This window comes from Taudactylus pleione, unplaced genomic scaffold (assembly GCF_031769625.1).
Source record: "Taudactylus pleione unplaced genomic scaffold, aTauple2 ptg001254l, whole genome shotgun sequence".
Lineage (NCBI taxonomy): Eukaryota > Metazoa > Chordata > Amphibia > Anura > Myobatrachidae > Taudactylus > Taudactylus pleione.
Window position 1 is genome coordinate 909,862 of NW_028285654.1, and position 22,935 is coordinate 932,796.

Here is a 22,935-nt window from a genome sequence, read left to right on the forward strand (position 1 = left end):
CTGTAATCACATACAGTATGAATAGCAGCAATACAGGCAATGGGTACTGTAATCACAGACACACACAGTATGAATAGCACCAATACAGGCAATGGGTACTGTAATCACAGACACACACAGTATGAATAGCACCGATACAGGCAATGGGTACTGTAATCACAGATACACACAGTATGAATAGCACCGATACAGGCAATGGGTACTGTAATCACAGACACACACAGTATGAATGGCATCGATACAGGCAATGGGTACTGTAATCACAGACACACACAGTATGAATGGCATCGATACAGGCAATGGGTACTGTAATCACAGACACACACAGTATGAATGGCACCGATACAGGCAATGGGTACTGTAATCACAGACACACACAGTATGAATAGCACCGATACAGGCAATGGGTACTGTAATCACAGACACATACAGTACGAATAGCACCGATACAGGCAACGGGTACTGTAATCACAGACACACACAGTATGAATAGCACCGATACAGGCAATGGGTACTGTAATCACAGACAGTATGAATAGCACCAATACAGGCAATGGGTACTGTAATCACAGACACAGACAGTATGAATAGCACAGATACAGGCAACGGGTACTGTAATCACAGACACACAGTATGAATAGCACCGATACAGGCAATGGGTACTGTAATCACAGATACACACAGTATGAATAGCACCGATACAGGCAATGGGTACTGTAATCACAGACACACACAGTATGAATAGCACCGATACAGGCAATGGGTACTGTAATCACAGATGCACACAGTATAAATAGCACCAATACAGGCAGTGGGTACTGTAATCACAGATGCACACAGTATAAATAGCACCAATACAGGCAGTGGGTACTGTAATCACAGACAGTATGAATAGCACCAATAGAGGCAATGGGTACTGTTATCACAGACACACACAGTATGAATAGCACCGATACAGGCAATGGGTACTGTAATCACAGACAGTATGAATAGCACCAATACAGGCAATGGGTACTGTAATCAAAGACACACACAGTATGAATAGCACCGATACAGGCAATGGGTACTGTAATCACAGACACACACAGTATGATTAGCACCGATACAGGCAATGGGTACTGTAATCACAGACACACACAGTATGAATAGCACCGATACAGGCAATGGGTACTGTAATCACAGATACACACAGTATGAATAGCACCGATACAGGCAGTGGGTACTGTAATCACAGATGCACACAGTATAAATAGCACCAATACAGGCAGTGGGTACTGTAATCACAGACAGTATGAATAGCACCAATAGAGGCAATGGGTACTGTTATCACAGACACACACAGTATGAATAGCACCAATACAGGCAATGGGTACTGTAATCACAGACACACACAGTATGAATAGCACCAATACAGGCAATGGGTACTGTAATCACAGACACACACAGTATGAATGGCATCGATACAGGCAATGGGTACTGTAATCACAGACACACACAGTATGAATGGCATCGATACAGGCAATGGGTACTGTAATCACAGACATACACAGTATGAATAGCACCGATACAGGCAATGGGTACTGTAATCACAGACACACACAGTATGAATAGCACCGATACAGGCAATGGGTACTGTAATCACAGACACATACAGTACGAATAGCACCGATACAGGCAACGGGTACTGTAATCACAGACACACACAGTATGAATAGCACCGATACAGGCAATGGGTACTGTAATCACAGACAGTATAAATAGCACCAATACAGGCAATGGGTACTGTAATCACAGACACAGACAGTATGAATAGCACAGATACAGGCAACAGGTACTGTAATCACAGACACACAGTATGAATAGCACCGATACAGGCAATGGGTACTGTAATCACAGATACACACAGTATGAATAGCACCGATACAGGCAATGGGTACTGTAATCACAGACACACACAGTATGAATAGCACCGATACAGGCAATGGGTACTGTAATCACAGATGCACACAGTATAAATAGCACCAATACAGGCAGTGGGTACTGTAATCACAGATGCACACAGTATAAATAGCACCAATACAGGCAGTGGGTACTGTAATCACAGACAGTATGAATAGCACCAATAGAGGCAATGGGTACTGTTATCACAGACACACACAGTATGAATAGCACCGATACAGGCAATGGGTACTGTAATCACAGACAGTATGAATAGCACCAATACAGGCAATGGGTACTGTAATCAAAGACACACACAGTATGAATAGCACCGATACAGGCAATGGGTACTGTAATCACAGACACACACAGTATGATTAGCACCGATACAGGCAATGGGTACTGTAATCACAGACACACACAGTATGAATAGCACCGATACAGGCAATGGGTACTGTAATCACAGATACACACAGTATGAATAGCACCGATACAGGCAATGTGTACTGTTATCACAGACACACACAGTATGAATAGCACCAATACAGGCAATGGGTACTGTAATCACAGATGCACACAGTATAAATAGCACCAATACAGGCAGTGGGTACTGTAATCACAGACAGTATGAATAGCACCAATAGAGGCAATGGGTACTGTTATCACAGACACACACAGTATGAATAGCACCGATACAGGCAATGGGTACTGTAATCACAGACAGTATGAATAGCACCAATACAGGCAATGGGTACTGTAATCAAAGACACACACAGTATGAATAGCACCGATACAGGCAATGGGTACTGTAATCACAGACACACACAGTATGATTAGCACCGATACAGGCAATGGGTACTGTAATCACAGACACACACAGTATAAATAGCACCAATACAGGCAGTGGGTACTGTAATCACAGACAGTATGAATAGCACCAATAGAGGCAATGGGTACTGTTATCACAGACACACACAGTATGAATAGCACCAATACAGGCAATGGGTACTGTAATCACAGACACACACAGTATGAATAGCACCGATACAGGCAATGGGTACTGTAATCACATACAGTATGAATAGCAGCAATACAGGCAATGGGTACTGTAATCACAGACACACACAGTATGAATAGCACCAATACAGGCAATGGGTACTGTAATCACAGACACACACAGTATGAATGGCATCGATACAGGCAATGGGTACTGTAATCACAGACACACACAGTATGAATGGCATCGATACAGGCAATGGGTACTGTAATCACAGACATACACAGTATGAATAGCACCGATACAGGCAATGGGTACTGTAATCACAGACACACACAGTATGAATAGCACCGATACAGGCAATGGGTACTGTAATCACAGACACATACAGTACGAATAGCACCGATACAGGCAACGGGTACTGTAATCACAGACACACACAGTATGAATAGCACCGATACAGGCAATGGGTACTGTAATCACAGACAGTATAAATAGCACCAATACAGGCAATGGGTACTGTAATCACAGACACAGACAGTATGAATAGCACAGATACAGGCAACAGGTACTGTAATCACAGACACACAGTATGAATAGCACCGATACAGGCAATGGGTACTGTAATCACAGATACACACAGTATGAATAGCACCGATACAGGCAATGGGTACTGTAATCACAGACACACACAGTATGAATAGCACCGATACAGGCAATGGGTACTGTAATCACAGATGCACACAGTATAAATAGCACCAATACAGGCAGTGGGTACTGTAATCACAGATGCACACAGTATAAATAGCACCAATACAGGCAGTGGGTACTGTAATCACAGACAGTATGAATAGCACCAATAGAGGCAATGGGTACTGTTATCACAGACACACACAGTATGAATAGCACCAATACAGGCAATGGGTACTGTAATCACAGACACACACAGTATGAATAGCACCGATACAGGCAATGGGTACTGTAATCACAGACACACACAGTATGAATAGCACCGATACAGGCAATGGGTACTGTAATCACAGATGCACACAGTATAAATAGCACCAATACAGGCAGTGGGTACTGTAATCACAGACAGTATGAATAGCACCAATAGAGGCAATGGGTACTGTAATCACATACAGTATGAATAGCAGCAATACAGGCAATGGGTACTGTAATCACAGACACACACAGTATGAATAGCACCGATACAGACAATGGGTACTGTAATCACAGATACATACAGTATGAATAGCACCGATACAGGCAATGGGTACTGTAATCACATACAGTATGAATAGCAGCAATACAGGCAATGGGTACTGTAATCACAGACACACACAGTATGAATAGCACCGATACAGGCAATGGGTACTGTAATCACAGATACATACAGTATGAATAGCACCGATACAGGCAATGGGTACTGTAATCACAGACACACACAGTATGAATAGCACCGATACAGGCAATGGGTACTGTAATCACAGACACACACAGTATGAATAGCACCGATACAGGCAATGGGTACTGTAATCACAGATGCACACAGTATAAATAGCACCAATACAGGCAGTGGGTACTGTAATCACAGATGCACACAGTATAAATAGCACCAATACAGGCAGTGGGTACTGTAATCACAGACAGTATGAATAGCACCAATAGAGGCAATGGGTACTGTAATCACAGACACACACAGTATGAATGGCACCGATACAGGCAATGGGTACTGTAATCACAGACACACACAGTATGAATAGCACCGATACAGGCAATGGGTACTGTAATCACAGACACATACAGTACGAATAGCACCGATACAGGCAACGGGTACTGTAATCACAGACACACACAGTATGAATAGCACCGATACAGGCAATGGGTACTGTAATCACAGACAGTATGAATAGCACCAATACAGGCAATGGGTACTGTAATCACAGACACAGACAGTATGAATAGCACAGATACAGGCAACGGGTACTGTAATCACAGACACACAGTATGAATAGCACCGATACAGGCAATGGGTACTGTAATCACAGATACACACAGTATGAATAGCACCGATACAGGCAATGGGTACTGTAATCACAGACACACACAGTATGAATAGCACCGATACAGGCAATGGGTACTGTAATCACAGATGCACACAGTATAAATAGCACCAATACAGGCAGTGGGTACTGTAATCACAGATGCACACAGTATAAATAGCACCAATACAGGCAGTGGGTACTGTAATCACAGACAGTATGAATAGCACCAATAGAGGCAATGGGTACTGTTATCACAGACACACACAGTATGAATAGCACCGATACAGGCAATGGGTACTGTAATCACAGACAGTATGAATAGCACCAATACAGGCAATGGGTACTGTAATCAAAGACACACACAGTATGAATAGCACCGATACAGGCAATGGGTACTGTAATCACAGACACACACAGTATGATTAGCACCGATACAGGCAATGGGTACTGTAATCACAGACACACACAGTATGAATAGCACCGATACAGGCAATGGGTACTGTAATCACAGATACACACAGTATGAATAGCACCGATACAGGCAATGGGTACTGTAATCACAGACACACACAGTATGAATAGCACCGATACAGGCAATGGGTACTGTAATCACAGATGCACACAGTATAAATAGCACCAATACAGGCAGTGGGTACTGTAATCACAGATGCACACAGTATAAATAGCACCAATACAGGCAGTGGGTACTGTAATCACAGACAGTATGAATAGCACCAATAGAGGCAATGGGTACTGTTATCACAGACACACACAGTATGAATAGCACCAATACAGGCAATGGGTACTGTAATCACAGACACACACAGTATGAATAGCACCAATACAGGCAATGGGTACTGTAATCACAGACACACACAGTATGAATAGCACCGATACAGGCAATGGGTACTGTAATCACATACAGTATGAATAGCAGCAATACAGGCAATGGGTACTGTAATCACAGACACACACAGTATGAATAGCACCGATACAGGCAATGGGTACTGTAATCACAGATACATACAGTATGAATAGCACCGATACAGGCAATGGGTACTGTAATCACAGACACACACAGTATGAATAGCATCGATACAGGCAATGGGTACTGTAATCACAGACACACACAGTATGAATAGCATCGATACAGGCAATGGGTACTGTAATCACAGACACACACAGTATGAATAGCACCGATACAGACAATGGGTACTGTAATCACAGACACACACAGTATGATTAGCACTGATACAGGCAATGGGTACTGTAATCACAGACACACACAGTATGAATAGCACCGATACAGGCAATGGGTACTGTAATCACAGACACACACAGTATGAATAGCACCGATACAGGCAATGGGTACTGTAATCACAGATACACACAGTATGAATAGCACCGATACAGGCAATGGGTACTGTAATCACAGACACACACAGTATGAATGGCATCGATACAGGCAATGGATACTGTAATCACAGACACACACAGTATGAATAGCACCAATACAGTCAATGGGTACTGTAATCACAGACACACACACAGTATGAATAGCACCGATACAGGGAATGGGTACTGTAATCACAGACACATACAGTATGAATAGCACCAATACAGTCAATGGGTACTGTTATCACAGACACACACAGTATGAATAGCACCAATACAGGCAATGGGTACTGTAATCACAGACACACACAGTATGAATAGCACCGATACAGGCAATGGGTACTGTAATCACAGATGCACACAGTATAAATAGCACCAATACAGGCAGTGGGTACTGTAATCACAGATGCACACAGTATAAATAGCACCAATACAGGCAGTGGGTACTGTAATCACAGACAGTATGAATAGCACCAATAGAGGCAATGGGTACTGTTATCACAGACACACACAGTATGAATAGCACCAATACAGGCAATGGGTACTGTAATCACAGACACACACAGTATGAATAGCACAGATACAGGCAATGGGTACTGTAATCACATACAGTATGAATAGCAGCAATACAGGCAATGGGTACTGTAATCACAGACACACACAGTATGAATAGCACCGATACAGGCAATGGGTACTGTAATCACAGATACATACAGTATGAATAGCACCGATACAGGCAATGGGTACTGTAATCACAGACACACACAGTATGAATAGCATCGATACAGGCAATGGGTACTGTAATCACAGACACACACAGTATGAATAGCACCGATACAGGCAATGGGTACTGTAATCACAGACACACACAGTATGATTAGCACCGATACAGGCAATGGGTACTGTAATCACAGACACACACAGTATGAATAGCACCGATACAGGCAATGGGTACTGTAATCACAGATACACACAGTATGAATAGCACCGATACAGGCAATGGGTACTGTAATCACAGACACACACAGTATGAATAGCACCGATACAGGCAATGGGTACTGTAATCACAGATGCACACAGTATAAATAGCACCAATACAGGCAGTGGGTACTGTAATCACAGATGCACACAGTATAAATAGCACCAATACAGGCAGTGGGTACTGTAATCACAGACAGTATGAATAGCACCAATAGAGGCAATGGGTACTGTTATCACAGACACACACAGTATGAATAGCACCGATACAGGCAATGGGTACTGTAATCACAGACAGTATGAATAGCACCAATACAGGCAATGGGTACTGTAATCAAAGACACACACAGTATGAATAGCACCGATACAGGCAATGGGTACTGTAATCACAGACACACACAGTATGATTAGCACCGATACAGGCAATGGGTACTGTAATCACAGACACACACAGTATGAATAGCACCGATACAGGCAATGGGTACTGTAATCACAGATACACACAGTATGAATAGCACCGATACAGGCAATGGGTACTGTAATCACAGACACACACAGTATGAATAGCACCGATACAGGCAATGGGTACTGTAATCACAGATGCACACAGTATAAATAGCACCAATACAGGCAGTGGGTACTGTAATCACAGATGCACACAGTATAAATAGCACCAATACAGGCAGTGGGTACTGTTATCACAGACAGTATGAATAGCACCAATAGAGGCAATGGGTACTGTTATCACAGACACACACAGTATGAATAGCACCAATACAGGCAATGGGTACTGTAATCACAGACACACACAGTATGAATAGCACCGATACAGGCAATGGGTACTGTAATCACATACAGTATGAATAGCAGCAATACAGGCAATGGGTACTGTAATCACAGACACACACAGTATGAATAGCACCGATACAGGCAATGGGTACTGTAATCACAGATACATACAGTATGAATAGCACCGATACAGGCAATGGGTACTGTAATCACAGACACACACAGTATGAATAGCATCGATACAGGCAATGGGTACTGTAATCACAGACACACACAGTATGAATAGCATCGATACAGGCAATGGGTACTGTAATCACAGACACACACAGTATGAATAGCACCGATACAGACAATGGGTACTGTAATCACAGACACACACAGTATGATTAGCACTGATACAGGCAATGGGTACTGTAATCACAGACACACACAGTATGAATAGCACCGATACAGGCAATGGGTACTGTAATCACAGACACACACAGTATGAATAGCACCGATACTGGCAATGGGTACTGTAATCACAGATACACACAGTATGAATAGCACCGATACAGGCAATGGGTACTGTAATCACAGACACACACAGTATGAATGGCATCGATACAGGCAATGGATACTGTAATCACAGACACACACAGTATGAATAGCACCAATACAGTCAATGGGTACTGTAATCACAGACACATACAGTATGAATAGCACCAATACAGTCAATGGGTACTGTTATCACAGACACACACAGTATGAATAGCACCAATACAGGCAATGGGTACTGTAATCACAGACACACACAGTATGAATAGCACCGATACAGGCAATGGGTACTGTAATCACAGATGCACACAGTATAAATAGCACCAATACAGGCAGTGGGTACTGTAATCACAGATGCACACAGTATAAATAGCACCAATACAGGCAGTGGGTACTGTAATCACAGACAGTATGAATAGCACCAATAGAGGCAATGGGTACTGTTATCACAGACACACACAGTATGATTAGCACCGATACAGGCAATGGGTACTGTAAGCACAGACACTCACAGTATGAATAGCACCGATACAGGCAATGGGTACTGTAATCACAGACACACACAGTATGAATAGCACCGATACAGGCAATGGGTACTGTAATCACAGATACACACAGTATGAATAGCACCGATACAGGCAATGGGTACTGTAATCACAGACACACACAGTATGAATGGCATCGATACAGGCAACGGGTACTGTAATCACAGACACACACAGTATGAATAGCACCAATACAGTCAATGGGTACTGTAATCACAGACACACACACAGTATGAATAGCACCGATACAGGCAATGGGTACTGTAATCACAGACACATACAGTATGAATAGCACCAATACAGGCAATGGGTACTGTAATCACAAACACACACACAGTATGAATAGCACCGATACAGGCAATGGGTACTGTAATCACAGATACATACAGTATGAATAGCACCGATACAGGCAATGGGTACTGTAATCACAGACACACACAGTATGAATGGCATCAATACAGGCAATGGGTACTGTAATCACAGACACACACAGTATGAATAGCACCAATACAGTCAATGGGTACTGTAATCACAGACACACACACAGTATGAATAGCACCGATACAGGCAATGGGTATTGTAATCACAGACACATACAGTATGAATAGCACCAATACAGGCAATGGGTACTGTAATCACAGACACACACACAGTATGAATTGCACCGATACAGGCAATGGGTACTGTAATCACAGACACACAGTATGAATAGCACCGATACAGGCAATGGGTACTGTAATCACAGACACATACAGTATGAATAGCACCAATACAGGCAATGGGTACTGTAATCACAGACACATTCAGTATGAATAGAACACACAGGAATGAAAATATCATACAATATATAATGTTGTAGAACATGGACATAGTATATAACCATTGCTGCATCAGCTGTCATCAGACTCCAATAAGCAGCAGGCTGGCAGAGCCTATAGGTTGGGTCCTATTGTAGCCAGTGGGGAGGATATGGTGATAGAAGGATAAGCATATGAGTGAAGAGGGCCCTGCTCGTAAACTGCATCTCCATAACGTTGCTGCATCAGTCTGAAGAGTACATCAATGGCGTCAAGGGTGGTGCAGTCCGCACCCGGGTGTCACCCGCCAAGGGGTGACAACAAGGTGCAGACTCCCACTCACTAACAGGAGCTGGGTGCAGCACTCTGCTGTCACTGAGGGAGCCGGCCGGCACTCCACACAAGGACCTCCTGTACCCCCCTTCCCCCCAAGTAATAAGCACAGGGGTTAGATCTGAGTGGCCACACCCCCTTCCCATGTGGCCACGCCTCCTATTTTGGCAGAGCACTTCTGCGGCTCGCACACGGTTGACACCACCACTGGAGTCCTGAGGATGCTTTTGTGCTGTTATCTCCATATCCTCACCCTACCATCTGCATGGTGTGACTGAGAACGTGATTAGTCCGACCACATGACCCATTACCAATCATTTACTGTCCGATTCCTGAACAAATTGGAGGTATCTCACCCGGTATGCAGCAGATAGCAATGGTGTCTGGCCAGGACGTCTGCCTCTAGCCCATCCCATGTAATGTGCGGCATACTGCTCATGGAGAGGCCATCTGAATTGTTCCCTGATTCAGATTATCCGTAATTGTGGACGGCGGGGGGTGCAGGAGCGGGGATTCAGGTAAGTGTTCATGTTTTTTGTTTTTTTTTACGTGTTTGTGTTTGTCTGGCACTGCTGGGGGGAGGGCTACTACTGGGGGCACTGCATAGGGGGGACCACTACTGGGGGCACTGCATGGGGGGGACTACTACTGGTGGCACTGCATAGGTGGGACTACTACTGGGGGCATTATAAGGGGCACTGCATAGGGGGGACCACTACTGGGGGCACTGCATGGGGGGGACTACTACTGGTGGCATTGCATAGGTGGGACTACTACTGGGGGCATTATAAGGGGCACTGCATAGGGGGGACCACTACTGGGGGCACTGCATGGGGGGGACTACTACTGGGGGCACTGCTTAGGGGGACCACTACTGGGGGCACTATATAAGGGGCACTACTGGGGACACTGTATATGGGGCACTATATAAGAGGCACTACTGAGGGCACTGCATAGGGCGGACTGGGGGCACTATATAAGGTGCACTGCATAGGGAGGACTACTACTGGGTGCATTATAAGGGGCACTGCTTAGGGGGACCATTACTGGGGGCACTATATAAGGGGCACTACTGGGGACACTGTATATGGGGCACTACTACTGGGGGCACTATATAAGAGGCACTACTGAGGGCACTGCATAGGGGGGACTGGGGGCACTATATAAGGTGCACTGCATAGGGAGGACTACTACTGGGGGCACTGCATAGGGGGGACTACTACTGTGGCACTGCATAGGGGGACTACTACTGGGGCACTGTATAAGGGGCACTGCATAGGGGGGTACTACTACTGGGGGCACTATATAAGGGGCACTGCATAGGAAGCCACTACTGAGGGTACTGCATAGGGAGAACTACTACTGGGGGCACTATATAAGGGGCACTGCATAGGGGGGACTACTACTGGGGCACTGTATAAGGGGCAATACTGGGGGCACTGTATAAGGGGCACTGCATAGGGGGACCACTACTATATAGTATGTATAAGGGTGCATTACTGGGGGCACTGCATAAGGGGCACTGCTACTGGGGACATTTTTGTGTGAGCACCTACTTGTGGAGGGGGGCTCCATTTTTTAACTTGCCCTGGGCTCCAAATACCCTAGTTACGCCACTGAACTGTGGTCTGTTGTTTCATTTACCTCTAGTGCCAAAGTATTATGTGTGTGTGTATATGTATATATTGTGTACAAATGAATACAAACATACAAAATATTGCGCCTAGCAGTGAGATCAAAGATTTAGAATTTTTACAGTTGCTGTTGGCAAAATATCATGGTGCCACACTTAGGGCTGAATTCAGGCAATATCACATGGATTTATTAAAAATCCCTTACAGTTACAGAGCTTGCGATAAAGCTCTGTCCCTGCGAATCCCCTCCGCAGCCTTATCACCGTATTTTTCAGAAAAAAAAAGTGACAAGGTGCCAGGCATGTGCCGACCGGCTGCCGCGATTCCCCCCACCACAATTTCTCTTACCAACGGTGATCGGTGCTCCGGTCAGCTGGTCTCCCATCTTGCACTGTGACCCAGTCAGCTGACCGGGTCACAGTGCAGGATCGGAGACCAGCTGACCGGAGGCACAGAGGGCATCACTGGAGCACCGATCTCCGGCCCTGGACTCAGGTAAGTTTTATTGTTTAGCAGTGATCAGCGTGTGGTCTGGTTAGACTACACAACTGATCACTGGGGCCGGCTCCGGCCTCTACCTGTTAGAGCGGTGCAGGAGTCCGGTAACCGGGGGAAAGCCTGGATAACGTCACCTCCAGGTGGCATTATTATCACGGGGCTTCTTCCAGTATTTTTTCACAATTTATTTTTAGTAAATCTTAGGCAGATTGTATTTCCCATTACAATTATGGGACATGCGATCTGCTTACTAAAAATATGTGATAATTAGGGCTTGGAGTACAATTTTACGAATTCTACTCCAATTGCCCTTCAGTAAATTCAGGGTGTGAAAACACCCTTTTTCACTTTATTTTAGTAAAAATAATGTTAATAAATAGAGCCCTTAGCGAGGTGCAGCAGCTGAATTTTAGGAAAATCGGAGCTTCCTTTATCGTAATGTTTTTTGTTTTTTTTAAGCTAATTTCAAAATCACTGTGAAAAATAGTAAATTCCTGTTTTATGATCCATTCTGAAAAAAATACAAGTTTGAATCTGTCTGAAGGGAACGGATTCTATGGTGAAGGGCCCTGGACTGCACATCCTGAAAATAAATAATGGGATGTGCAATCTGTGAGGCTAAGGGATACATTTACTAAAGTGAGCGTTTTTAGAAGAGATGTTGCCCATAGAAACCGATCAGATTCTACCTATTATCTTCTAGAAGGTGCTAGTTAAATGTTAAGTAGAATCTATTTGGTTGCTATGGGCAACATCTCTTCTAAAACTCACTTCTAAAAACTCACTTTAGTTAATTTACCTCTAATGGTGCAGACACAAAAAGAAAAATTACAAGTGCACAACTTCAACATTACTAATTACATATTCCCTAACATACTGGGGTTAAAGTCCAGAGCGCAGGACACCCCCAAACCAGCCCGGCTGAGCCAGCCCAGGGCATCACTGTAAGTGAAGTGTAAAGCGTGTTATGGTGGGTACACACCAGACAGATATATCTGCGGTTATTACACACTGAACGGCCAGTCAGGCGCAGCCGGCACTCACAGTTTTCCATACCGCCAGAGTTTTTATTAATGGCCAGTAATGGAAAACATGGTAGCCAGCATTGTGATAAATGCACCCTGTGTACAGAATCAGGAAATAATCAGAAGTAATTACTGCAGCCGGACTGATAATACCCAGATTGGGCGAGTTTCTCGCAGCATTAGACACACTCACCTTTCTAGTGGAGTAAAATGCGACAAGACATTTATATGGAAGGGTTTCCAACTTCTTCCCAGTTAATTACAAGGTGACTCAGCCCTGTCCAAACATAGGTTAAACAGATATTGTCCTCACAATTGCCCAATTTGGAGACTTTTCTTTTTTCACAGTTTTTTATTGTCTGAGACTGTGTGATCCTTTGCTTCCAATGTATTCTTTATTTATTATTAGGGAAAAAACAAGTGTTGTTCATGTGCATGATTACATTGACCACTGGGGGCACTGTTTCATTGGAATCTATGTTTGATATACTGTATAATTTTTTTGAGATAGCATTAGAGCAGTGACCGGTCACATTAGTGCATTCAGCAGTGACCGGTCACATTAGTACATTCAGCGGTGATCGGTCACATTAGTACGTGCAGCGGTGACCGGTCACATTAGTGCATGCAGCGTTGACCGGTCACATTAGTGCATGCAGCAGTGACCGGTCACATTAGTACATTCAGCGGTGACCGGTCACATTAGTACATGCAGCGGTGACCGGTCACATTAGTGCATGCAGCAGTGACCGGTCACATTAGTGCATGCAGCAGTGACCGGTCACATTAGTGCATGCAGCAGTGACCGGTCACATTAGTGCATGCAGCAGTGACCGGTCACATTAGTGCATGCAGCAGTGACCGGTCACATTAGTGCATGCAGCAGTGACCGGTCACATTAGTGCATGCAGCAGTGACCGGTCACATTAGTGCATGCAGCAGTGACCGGTCACATTAGTGCATGCAGCAGTGACCGGTCACATTAGTGCATGCAGCAGTGACCGGTCACATTAGTGCATTCAGCAGTGACCGGTCACATTAGTACGTGCAGCGGTGACCGGTCACATTAGCGCATGCAGCAGTGACCGGTCACATTAGTGCATTCAGCAGTGACCTGTCACATTAGTGCATTCAGCGGTGACCGGTCCCATTAGTGCATTCAGCGGTGACCGGTCCCATTAGTACGTGCAGCGGTGACCGGTCCCATTCGTACGTGCAGCGGTGACCGGTCCCATTAGTACGTGCAGCGGTGACCGGTCCCATTAGTACGTGCAGCGGTGACCGGTCCCATTAGTACGTGCAGCGGTGACCGGTCCCATTAGTACGTGCAGCGGTGACCGGTCCCATTAGTGCTTTCAGCGGTGACCGGTCACATTAGTACGTGCAGCGGTGACCGGTTCCATTAGTACGTGCAGCGGTGACCGGTCCCATTAGTACGTGGAGCGGTGACCGGTCCCATTAGTACGTGCAGCGGTGACCGGTCCCATTAGTGCTTTCAGCGGTGACCGGTCACATTAGTACGTGCAGCGGTGACCGGTCCCATTAGTACGTGCAGCGGTGACCGGTCCCATTAGTACGTGGAGCGGTGACCGGTCCCATTAGTACGTGGAGCGGTGACCGGTCCCATTAGTACGTGCAGCGGTGACCGGTCCCATTAGTCCGTGCAGCGGTGACCGGTCCCATTAGTCCGTGCAGCGGTGACCGGTCCCATTAGTCCGTGCAGCGGTGACCGGTCCCATTAGTACGTGCAGCGGTGACCGGTCCCATTAGTACGTGCAGCGGTGACCGGTCCCATTAGTACGTGCAGCGGTGACCGGTCCCATTAGTGCATTCAGCGGTGACCGGTCCCATTAGTACGTGGAGCGGTGACCGGTCCCATTAGTACGTGGAGCGGTGACCGGTCCCATTAGTACGTGGAGCGGTGACCGGTCCCATTAGTACGTGGAGCGGTGACCGGTCCCATTAGTACGTGGAGCGGTGACCGGTCCCATTAGTACGTGGAGCGGTGACCGGTCCCATTAGTACGTGGAGCGGTGACCGGTCCCATTAGTACGTGGAGCGGTGACCGGTCCCATTAGTACGTTCAGCGGTGACCGGTCCCATTAGTACGTTCAGCGGTGACCGGTCCCATTAGTACGTGCAGCGGTGACCGGTCACATTAGTGCATTCAGCGGTGACCGGTCACATTAGTACGTGCAGCGGTGACCGGTCCCATTAGTACGTGCAGCGGTGACCGGTCCCATTAGTACTTTTAGCAGTGACAGTCTGTGGTACTAATGCTTCAGTAACGCCATTTTCCAGCATATCTGCTATCGGCGGCGCCATCGCGTAGCACAGCCTTTAGTGTGGGTGGAGGTTACACAAACATCCAAGTAAGGAACAAGTTCTATTTATTGCTTTCTGCAGCTGCATTAGTTGCCTCAGTCTATGTTGACGTTTTGTGTGTCCTCATGAATAGTGGTAGAAGCCACGGTTTGGACAGATGGTGTGCATTTCCCACGTACAGACAGACTTGCGCAAATTACTCGAAGGCGCAGACTGATCACACGAGATATTACGCATCTTCCAAGACTGAGCGTGTTTAAGTATCACAGTTTATTCAGCATCCCACAGGATATAGCCAACCAACAAATAATTAGCCTTATTCTGTAGGCAAGTCCGGAGGCCATGAGGCAAATGTTTGGCGCCATGTTTTCTGCGGAGGCTTCCTGCACATTAGTTACTGTACTATTGCTGATGAAGTCTGTATAACAGGTACACTGTAATGTTTCCTCTTCGTCTCTCCTCTAGGGAAGTGGATCGGGACTCAGACGGCCTTGTGTGCTACAAAGACTTTGAATTGGCCATGAATTACGGCGACGAGGAGGAAGATTAGACTGATTCCGTTACACAATACTGGGAGTTGGACAACTGTAGAATGTTAAACACTTTGCATCAGGATAATATTATTTTCTTGTTCTGGGCTTCCAGTAACATAACCGCTTTATATGGCCAGGAAGCTTGGCGTGATATACTGCGCTGTGTATGTTCTGTGTAAGGTCTGCTGGTTACTCCTGTGTGACTGCTGCTCAGAGAGTCACAAACTGACAAGAAGAGCGAGTACAGTGTGTCAGGGGGGTCGTCCCACTCCCGGGCAATATCAGGAACATTGCTAGCACTGCAGATAGCGAACCTGAGCTGAACCTTGCAGAAAGAAGGAAATTCAAGAAGGTTTAGTGAGTGTTGCTTAGCAATGCTGCATATACACGTTCTCCAGTACATCCGCTGACCTTGTTACTGTAACCAGGCAAAATCTCTGGAGCTCCATGCAGGAAAACTGGCTGAAAGTGGAGCAGGTGCAGAAGTGTCATCTGAGGGCAGCAGAGCTGGGGGAGTCTCATCTGAGGGCAGCAGAGCTGGGGGCGTCATCTGAGGGCAGCAGAGCTGGGGGCATCTCATCTGAGGGCAGCAGAGCTGGGGGAGTCTCATCTGAGGGCAGCAGAGCTGGGGAGTCTCATCTGAGGGCAGCAGAGCTGGGGGAGTCTCATCTGAGGGCAGCAGAGCTGGGGGAGTCTCATCTGAGGGCAGCAGAGCTGGGGGAGTCTCATCTGAGGGCAGCAGAGCTGGGGGAGTCTCATCTGAGGACAGCAGAGCTGGGGGAGTCTCATCTGAGGACAGCAGAGCTGGGGGAGTCTCCTGGATCAAACTCATGAGTGTATTCTCAGACAGATTACCTTAAATCTGCAGCGTGAGAACCCTCCTGGGAGCACCTACACGACCTCCCAACCCTCCCCGCGTGCGCGTGACTGTCCACTCACGACGTCCGGCTTACCTTCGTTCTGTATGCCGGACGTTAGGATTTCGGCAGGTGGATAGTCACAGGTGTCGGGATTTCGACACCTGTCATTATCCACCCTATTCCCTATTGAGAAAAGCGTTCAGAAATATTATCTATATATTGAAATTTTCAGACATAAACCATGAAGCTAAAATACACTGGGCCTGATTCAGAGCCGGACGCTATTTGCGCTCGCTCGTTCAGAAAAAGGGTCTGGGTATTTAAATTGAGTGCTCGCTCTTTGCGGTCTGTTGACGCCTCTATGTTTGAGCGAGCGAACGAAACATGCGCTCACTATTTTGTAAAGACTCCCCCTGGCCGCTCGCATCCTACATCATCTCCGCTGTTTATTTGATTAATCCAGTACATCGAAAGGCGTATGAACTGCTCGCAGTGCTTGTGGTTGGATTTTCCTACAGCAATCATGCGAACAGTTCAGGCTAAGAAACAACCAAGTGACGTGGTCGATGACGCTGCTTTGTTAATTATGCACACCATTAAAACGCCCGTTTTGACCTTTAAGCACGCCTGCGTTCGGATCTCCACTCCCCATTTTCAAGCACCTTCCCCTGTTGCCACCCACAAACGCCTCATCCGTCACTCAAATTAGCAGGCACTCGCTATTTTGCGAGCGCTTGATTTCCGACCGCAATGACTGGTTGGCGCATGCGCATTACAACGCATGCGCAGATGTGCGAACATCGCTCGGAGCGAACGAGCGGCCGCTTACGAGCGGCTCTGAATCAGGCCCACTGTTCAGTGTTACCCTGACTTCCCCCCGCAGCTCTGTTATAAATTGCTCCCTCCCACTACCATTACATACATCCGCTGAGATCTAACACGGGACTGATAGACAGCAGGCAGAGTTGTTGTGATGTCACTGACACTATTCTGATGTGTGACTCAACCAATCACAGTGCAATGCGGAAAATCAAGGCTGCCAGTGTGCCAGTCACTCTCTGTGTAGTTAGAGAAACTCCTCACTTGTTACCTCTTGGACAGTTCAACCCTTTACGCTCCTATATCACTATGTAACGCGAACACCAGGTAGGGAGACTCATTCAATAAAAAATGGATGAGACAATGGGGGAGATGCACTAAGACTTGGAGAGTGATAAAGTGCCAACCAATTAGCTCCTAACTGTCATGTTACATGCTGTGTTTGAAAAATGACAGGAGATGATTGACTGGTACTTTATCACTCTCCTTGGCTTAGTGCATCTCACCCAGGATATGATGACTTACATGGCACTGAAGCCTATTTTTCTTAGGTGGTATGTGTTTGTGCCAACTCTTCATACATAAAGCCTTCTAATTTATTTATGGTTAAATGCTTATATAACGAGTAAAAGTGAAATGTGTTTCTGATTCTTACATTATCTTTGTTTGTATATGTCATATTTTCCTTGGTAAATATTATTTTGTGTGAAATTCTGGACAACTGTCCCTGCCGTGGTCACGAGGAAGCGGCGCACTATATCCACCGATCAATAAACATCCTTGCAGTGTACTCAGCTTATATTTTTCCAATACTTTGATTTTGTCTTTTCGATAGATCTCCCAAAGAAAAATAAAAACTGCCAGGAGTGGATAACGTAACATCTACCCTCTGCCAGGAGTGGATAACGTAACATCTACCTTCTGCCAGGAGTGGATAACGTAACATCTACCCTCTGCCAGGAGTGGATAACGTAACATCTACCCTCTGCCAGGAGTGGATAACGTAAAATCTACCCTCTGCCAGGAGTGGATAACGTAACATCTACCCTCTGGAGTGGATAACGTAACATCTACCCTCTGCCAGGAGTGGATAACGTAACATCTACCCTCTGCCAGGAGTGGATAACGTAACATCTACCCTCTGCCAGGAGTGGATAACGTAAAATCTACCCTCTGCCAGGAGTGGATAACGTAACATCTACCCTCTGGAGTGGATAACGTAACATCTACCCTCTGCCAGGAGTGGATAACGTAACATCTACCCTCTGCCAGGAGTGGATAACGTAACGTCTACCCTCTGGAGTGGATAACGTAACATCTACCCTCTGCCAGGAGTGGATAACGTAACATCTACCCTCTGCCAGGAGTGGATAACGTAACATCTACCCTCTGCCAGGAGTGGATAACGTAACATCTACCTTCTGCCAGGAGTGGATAACGTAACATCTACCCTCTGCCAGGAGTGGATAACGTAACATCTACCCTCTGCCAGGAGTGGATAACGTAAAATCTACCCTCTGCCAGGAGTGGATAACGTAACATCTACCCTCTGGAGTGGATAACGTAACATCTACCCTCTGCCAGGAGTGGATAACGTATATAACGTATATTGTTATGCTCTACAGGTAAAACTAGTTTCACACTCAATTGCGAGATAAACAGGTAGTGCACTGCAAATGGTCATAAGTACAGGTTATAAACCATGGATCACATTAACTAGAAGGAAGACTGGACTTGAAGCAGGAGTCATACATGAAACTATACAGGTAACGAGGATTTGAGCAGGACTAATAGATGAAACTTTACAGGGAAGAAGGCTTGAGCAGGACTGAAGACACATGAACTGAGGATTACTCACTGGTAGCAATAGTAGCTAATGTTTCCACACCGATGGTAATGTCACTAGCTGAAGATTACACATTGGTGGTAAAGTCACAGTAGCTGAAGATTACACACTGGTGGTAAAGTCACTGTAGCTGAAGATTACACACTGGTGGTAAAGTCACACTGTTGCTGAAGATTACACACTGGTGGTAAAGTCACACTGTAGCTGAAGATTACACGCTGGTGGTAAAGTCACACTGTAGCTGAAGATTCTGGCAATGGTTCTAAATACACTATGCAGTTAACAAGACAAATAGCTGGTAATTTTGGCAATGGTTGTAACCGTACTGGACCTGACAGTTCAGTGGAAGCCACATCCTTCAGTCAGTATGATCACCTCAGTGTCATACTTGATAACTCATTTGAGTGACCCTGGCATTACTTATATATCATCACTATTTACCCCACACTGATGAGTTTCCAGTGCCCATATTTATAAGAAATGAGGTGCAGGCTCGTAGAGGAGAAACTAAACCCTTGTTTACCACAATTGTAAATAATCTGTCCATGTAGAAAGGTGGATGTAATTCAGGCAATACTTGTAAATGCAGCTGAGAAGGTAAAAAGACGGAGTATCTACCTTTTATGACAATGATTAAAAGTGAGCTGTTCAATAGCAAGTGTGAGGTAGTTGGATATACAGACAACGCTTGTAGATAAGGTGTATATAACAGGGCTGAGGTAACTGGATATACAGACAAAGCTTGTAGATAAGGTGTATATAACAGGGCTGAGGTAACTGGATATACAGACAACGCTTGTAGATAAGGTGTATATAACAGGGCTGAGGTAACTGGATATACAGACAACGCTTGTAGATAAGGTGTATATAACAGGGCTGAGGTAACTGAATATACAGACAACGCTTGCAGATAAGGTGTATATAACAGGGCTGAGGTAGCTGGATATACAGACAACGCATGTAGATAAGGTGTATATAACAGGGCTGAGGTAACTGGATATACAGACAACGCTTGTAGATAAGGTGTTTATAACATGGCGGAGGTAACTGGATATACAGACAACGCTTGTAGATAAGGTGTATATAACAGGGCTGAGGTAACTGGATATACAGACAATGCTTGTAGATAAGGTGTATATAACACGGCGGAGGTAAATGGATATACAGACAACGCTTGTAGATAAGGTGTATATAACAGGGCTGAGGTAACTGGATATACAGACAACGCTTGTAGATAAGGTGTATATAACAGGGCTGAGGTAACTGGATATACAGACAACGCTTGTAGATAAGGTGTATATAACAGGGCTGAGGTAACTGAATATACAGACAACGCTTGCAGATAAGGTGTATATAACGGCTGAGGTAGCTGGATATACAGACAACGCTTGTAGATAAGGTGTATATAACAGGGCTGAGGTAACTGGATATACAGACAACGCTTGTAGATAAGGTGTATATAACACGGCGGAGGTAACTGGATATACAGACAACGCTTGCAGATAAGGTGTATATAACAGGGCTGAGGTAACTGGATATACAGACAACGCTTGTAGATAAGGTGTATATAACAGGGCTGAGGTAACTGGATATACAGACAACGCTTGTAGATAAGGTGTATATAACAGGGCTGAGGTAACTGGATATACAGAAAACCCTTGTAGATAAGGTGTATATAACACGGCGGAGGTAACTGGATATACAGACAACGCTTGTAGATAAGGTGTATATAACAGGGCTGAGGTAACTGGATATACAGACAACGCTTGCAGATAAGGTGTATATAACACGGCAGAGGTAACTGGATATACAGACAACGCTTGTAGATAAAGTGTATATAACAGGGCTGAGGTAGCTGGATATTCAGACAACGCTTGTAGATAAGGTGTATATAACACGGCTGAGATAGCTGGATATACAGACAACTCTTGCAGATAAGGTGTATATAACAGGGCTGAGGTAACTGGATATACAGACAACGCTTGTAGATAAATTGTATATAACACGGCTGAGATAGCTGGATATACAGACAACTCTTGCAGATAAGTTGTATATAACAGGGCTGAGGTAACTGGATATACAGACAACGCTTGCAGATAAGGTGTATATAACAGGGCTGAGGTAGCTGGATATTCAGACAACGTTTGTAGATAAGGTGTATATAACAGGGCTGAGGTAACTGGATATACAGACAACCCTTGTAGATAAGGTGTATATAACAGGGCTGAGGTAGCTGGATATACAGACAACGCTTGCAGATAAGTGTATATAACAGGGCTGAGGTAGCTGGATATACAGACAACGCTTGCAGATAAGGTGTATATAACAGGGCTGAGGTGACTGGATATACGGACAACGCTTGTAGATAAGGTGTATATAACAGGGCTGAGGTAGCTTGATATTTAGGCAACGCTTGCAGATAAGGTGTATATAACACGGCTGAGATAGCTGGATATACAGACAACGCTTGCAGATAAGGTGTATATAACAGGGCTGAGGTAGCTGGATATTCAGACAAGGTGTATATAACAGGGCTGAGGTAGCTGGATATTCAGAAAACCCTTGCAGATAAGGTGTATATAACAGAGCTGAGGTAACTGGATATACAGACAACCCTTGCAGATAAGGTGTATATAACAGGGCTGAGGTAGCTGGATATTTAGGCAACGCTTGCAGATAAAGTGTATATAACAGGGCTGAGGTAGCTGGATATACAGACAAAGCTTGTGTCACAAGCGTGGAATTTAGGAGCTGTGTTCCCGGACTGGGCCTTGGATCTGTATTATTTGGCGCAGACGCTCGCTGGAGGAGGCTTGGCTTAATGAAGTTTCTCCGCATGAGAGGGTGCAGCGAACTGACAGGAGTTTGAGGAATGCGGCAGTAACGAGATAGCTAGGAAGCTACGTGGAGCGGCTGGATAGCCTAGGGTAGACGTTGGTAGCTGAATGGTTATGTGGAGCGGCTGGATAGCAGTGGGTAGACGTAGGTAGCTGAGTGGCTACGTAGAGCGGCTGGATAGCCGTGGGTAGACGTTGGTA

At 45.4% G+C, this 22,935-nt stretch overlaps 1 protein-coding gene across 1 annotated transcript in view; it reads left to right on the forward strand.

Annotated features, from left to right (window-relative positions):
- The window catches only part of EFCAB11 (EF-hand calcium binding domain 11), a 98,108-nt gene extending 79,277 nt beyond the window's left edge, over nt 1–18,831 (forward strand). The window contains exon 6 of the mRNA XM_088462512.1: nt 16,305–18,831. Coding sequence (XP_088318638.1) covers nt 16,305–16,389 — 85 coding nt within the window. The 3' untranslated portion in view covers nt 16,390–18,831. The remainder of the gene's footprint in view (nt 1–16,304) is intronic.
- Nucleotides 18,832–22,935: the final 4,104 nt, after the last annotated feature.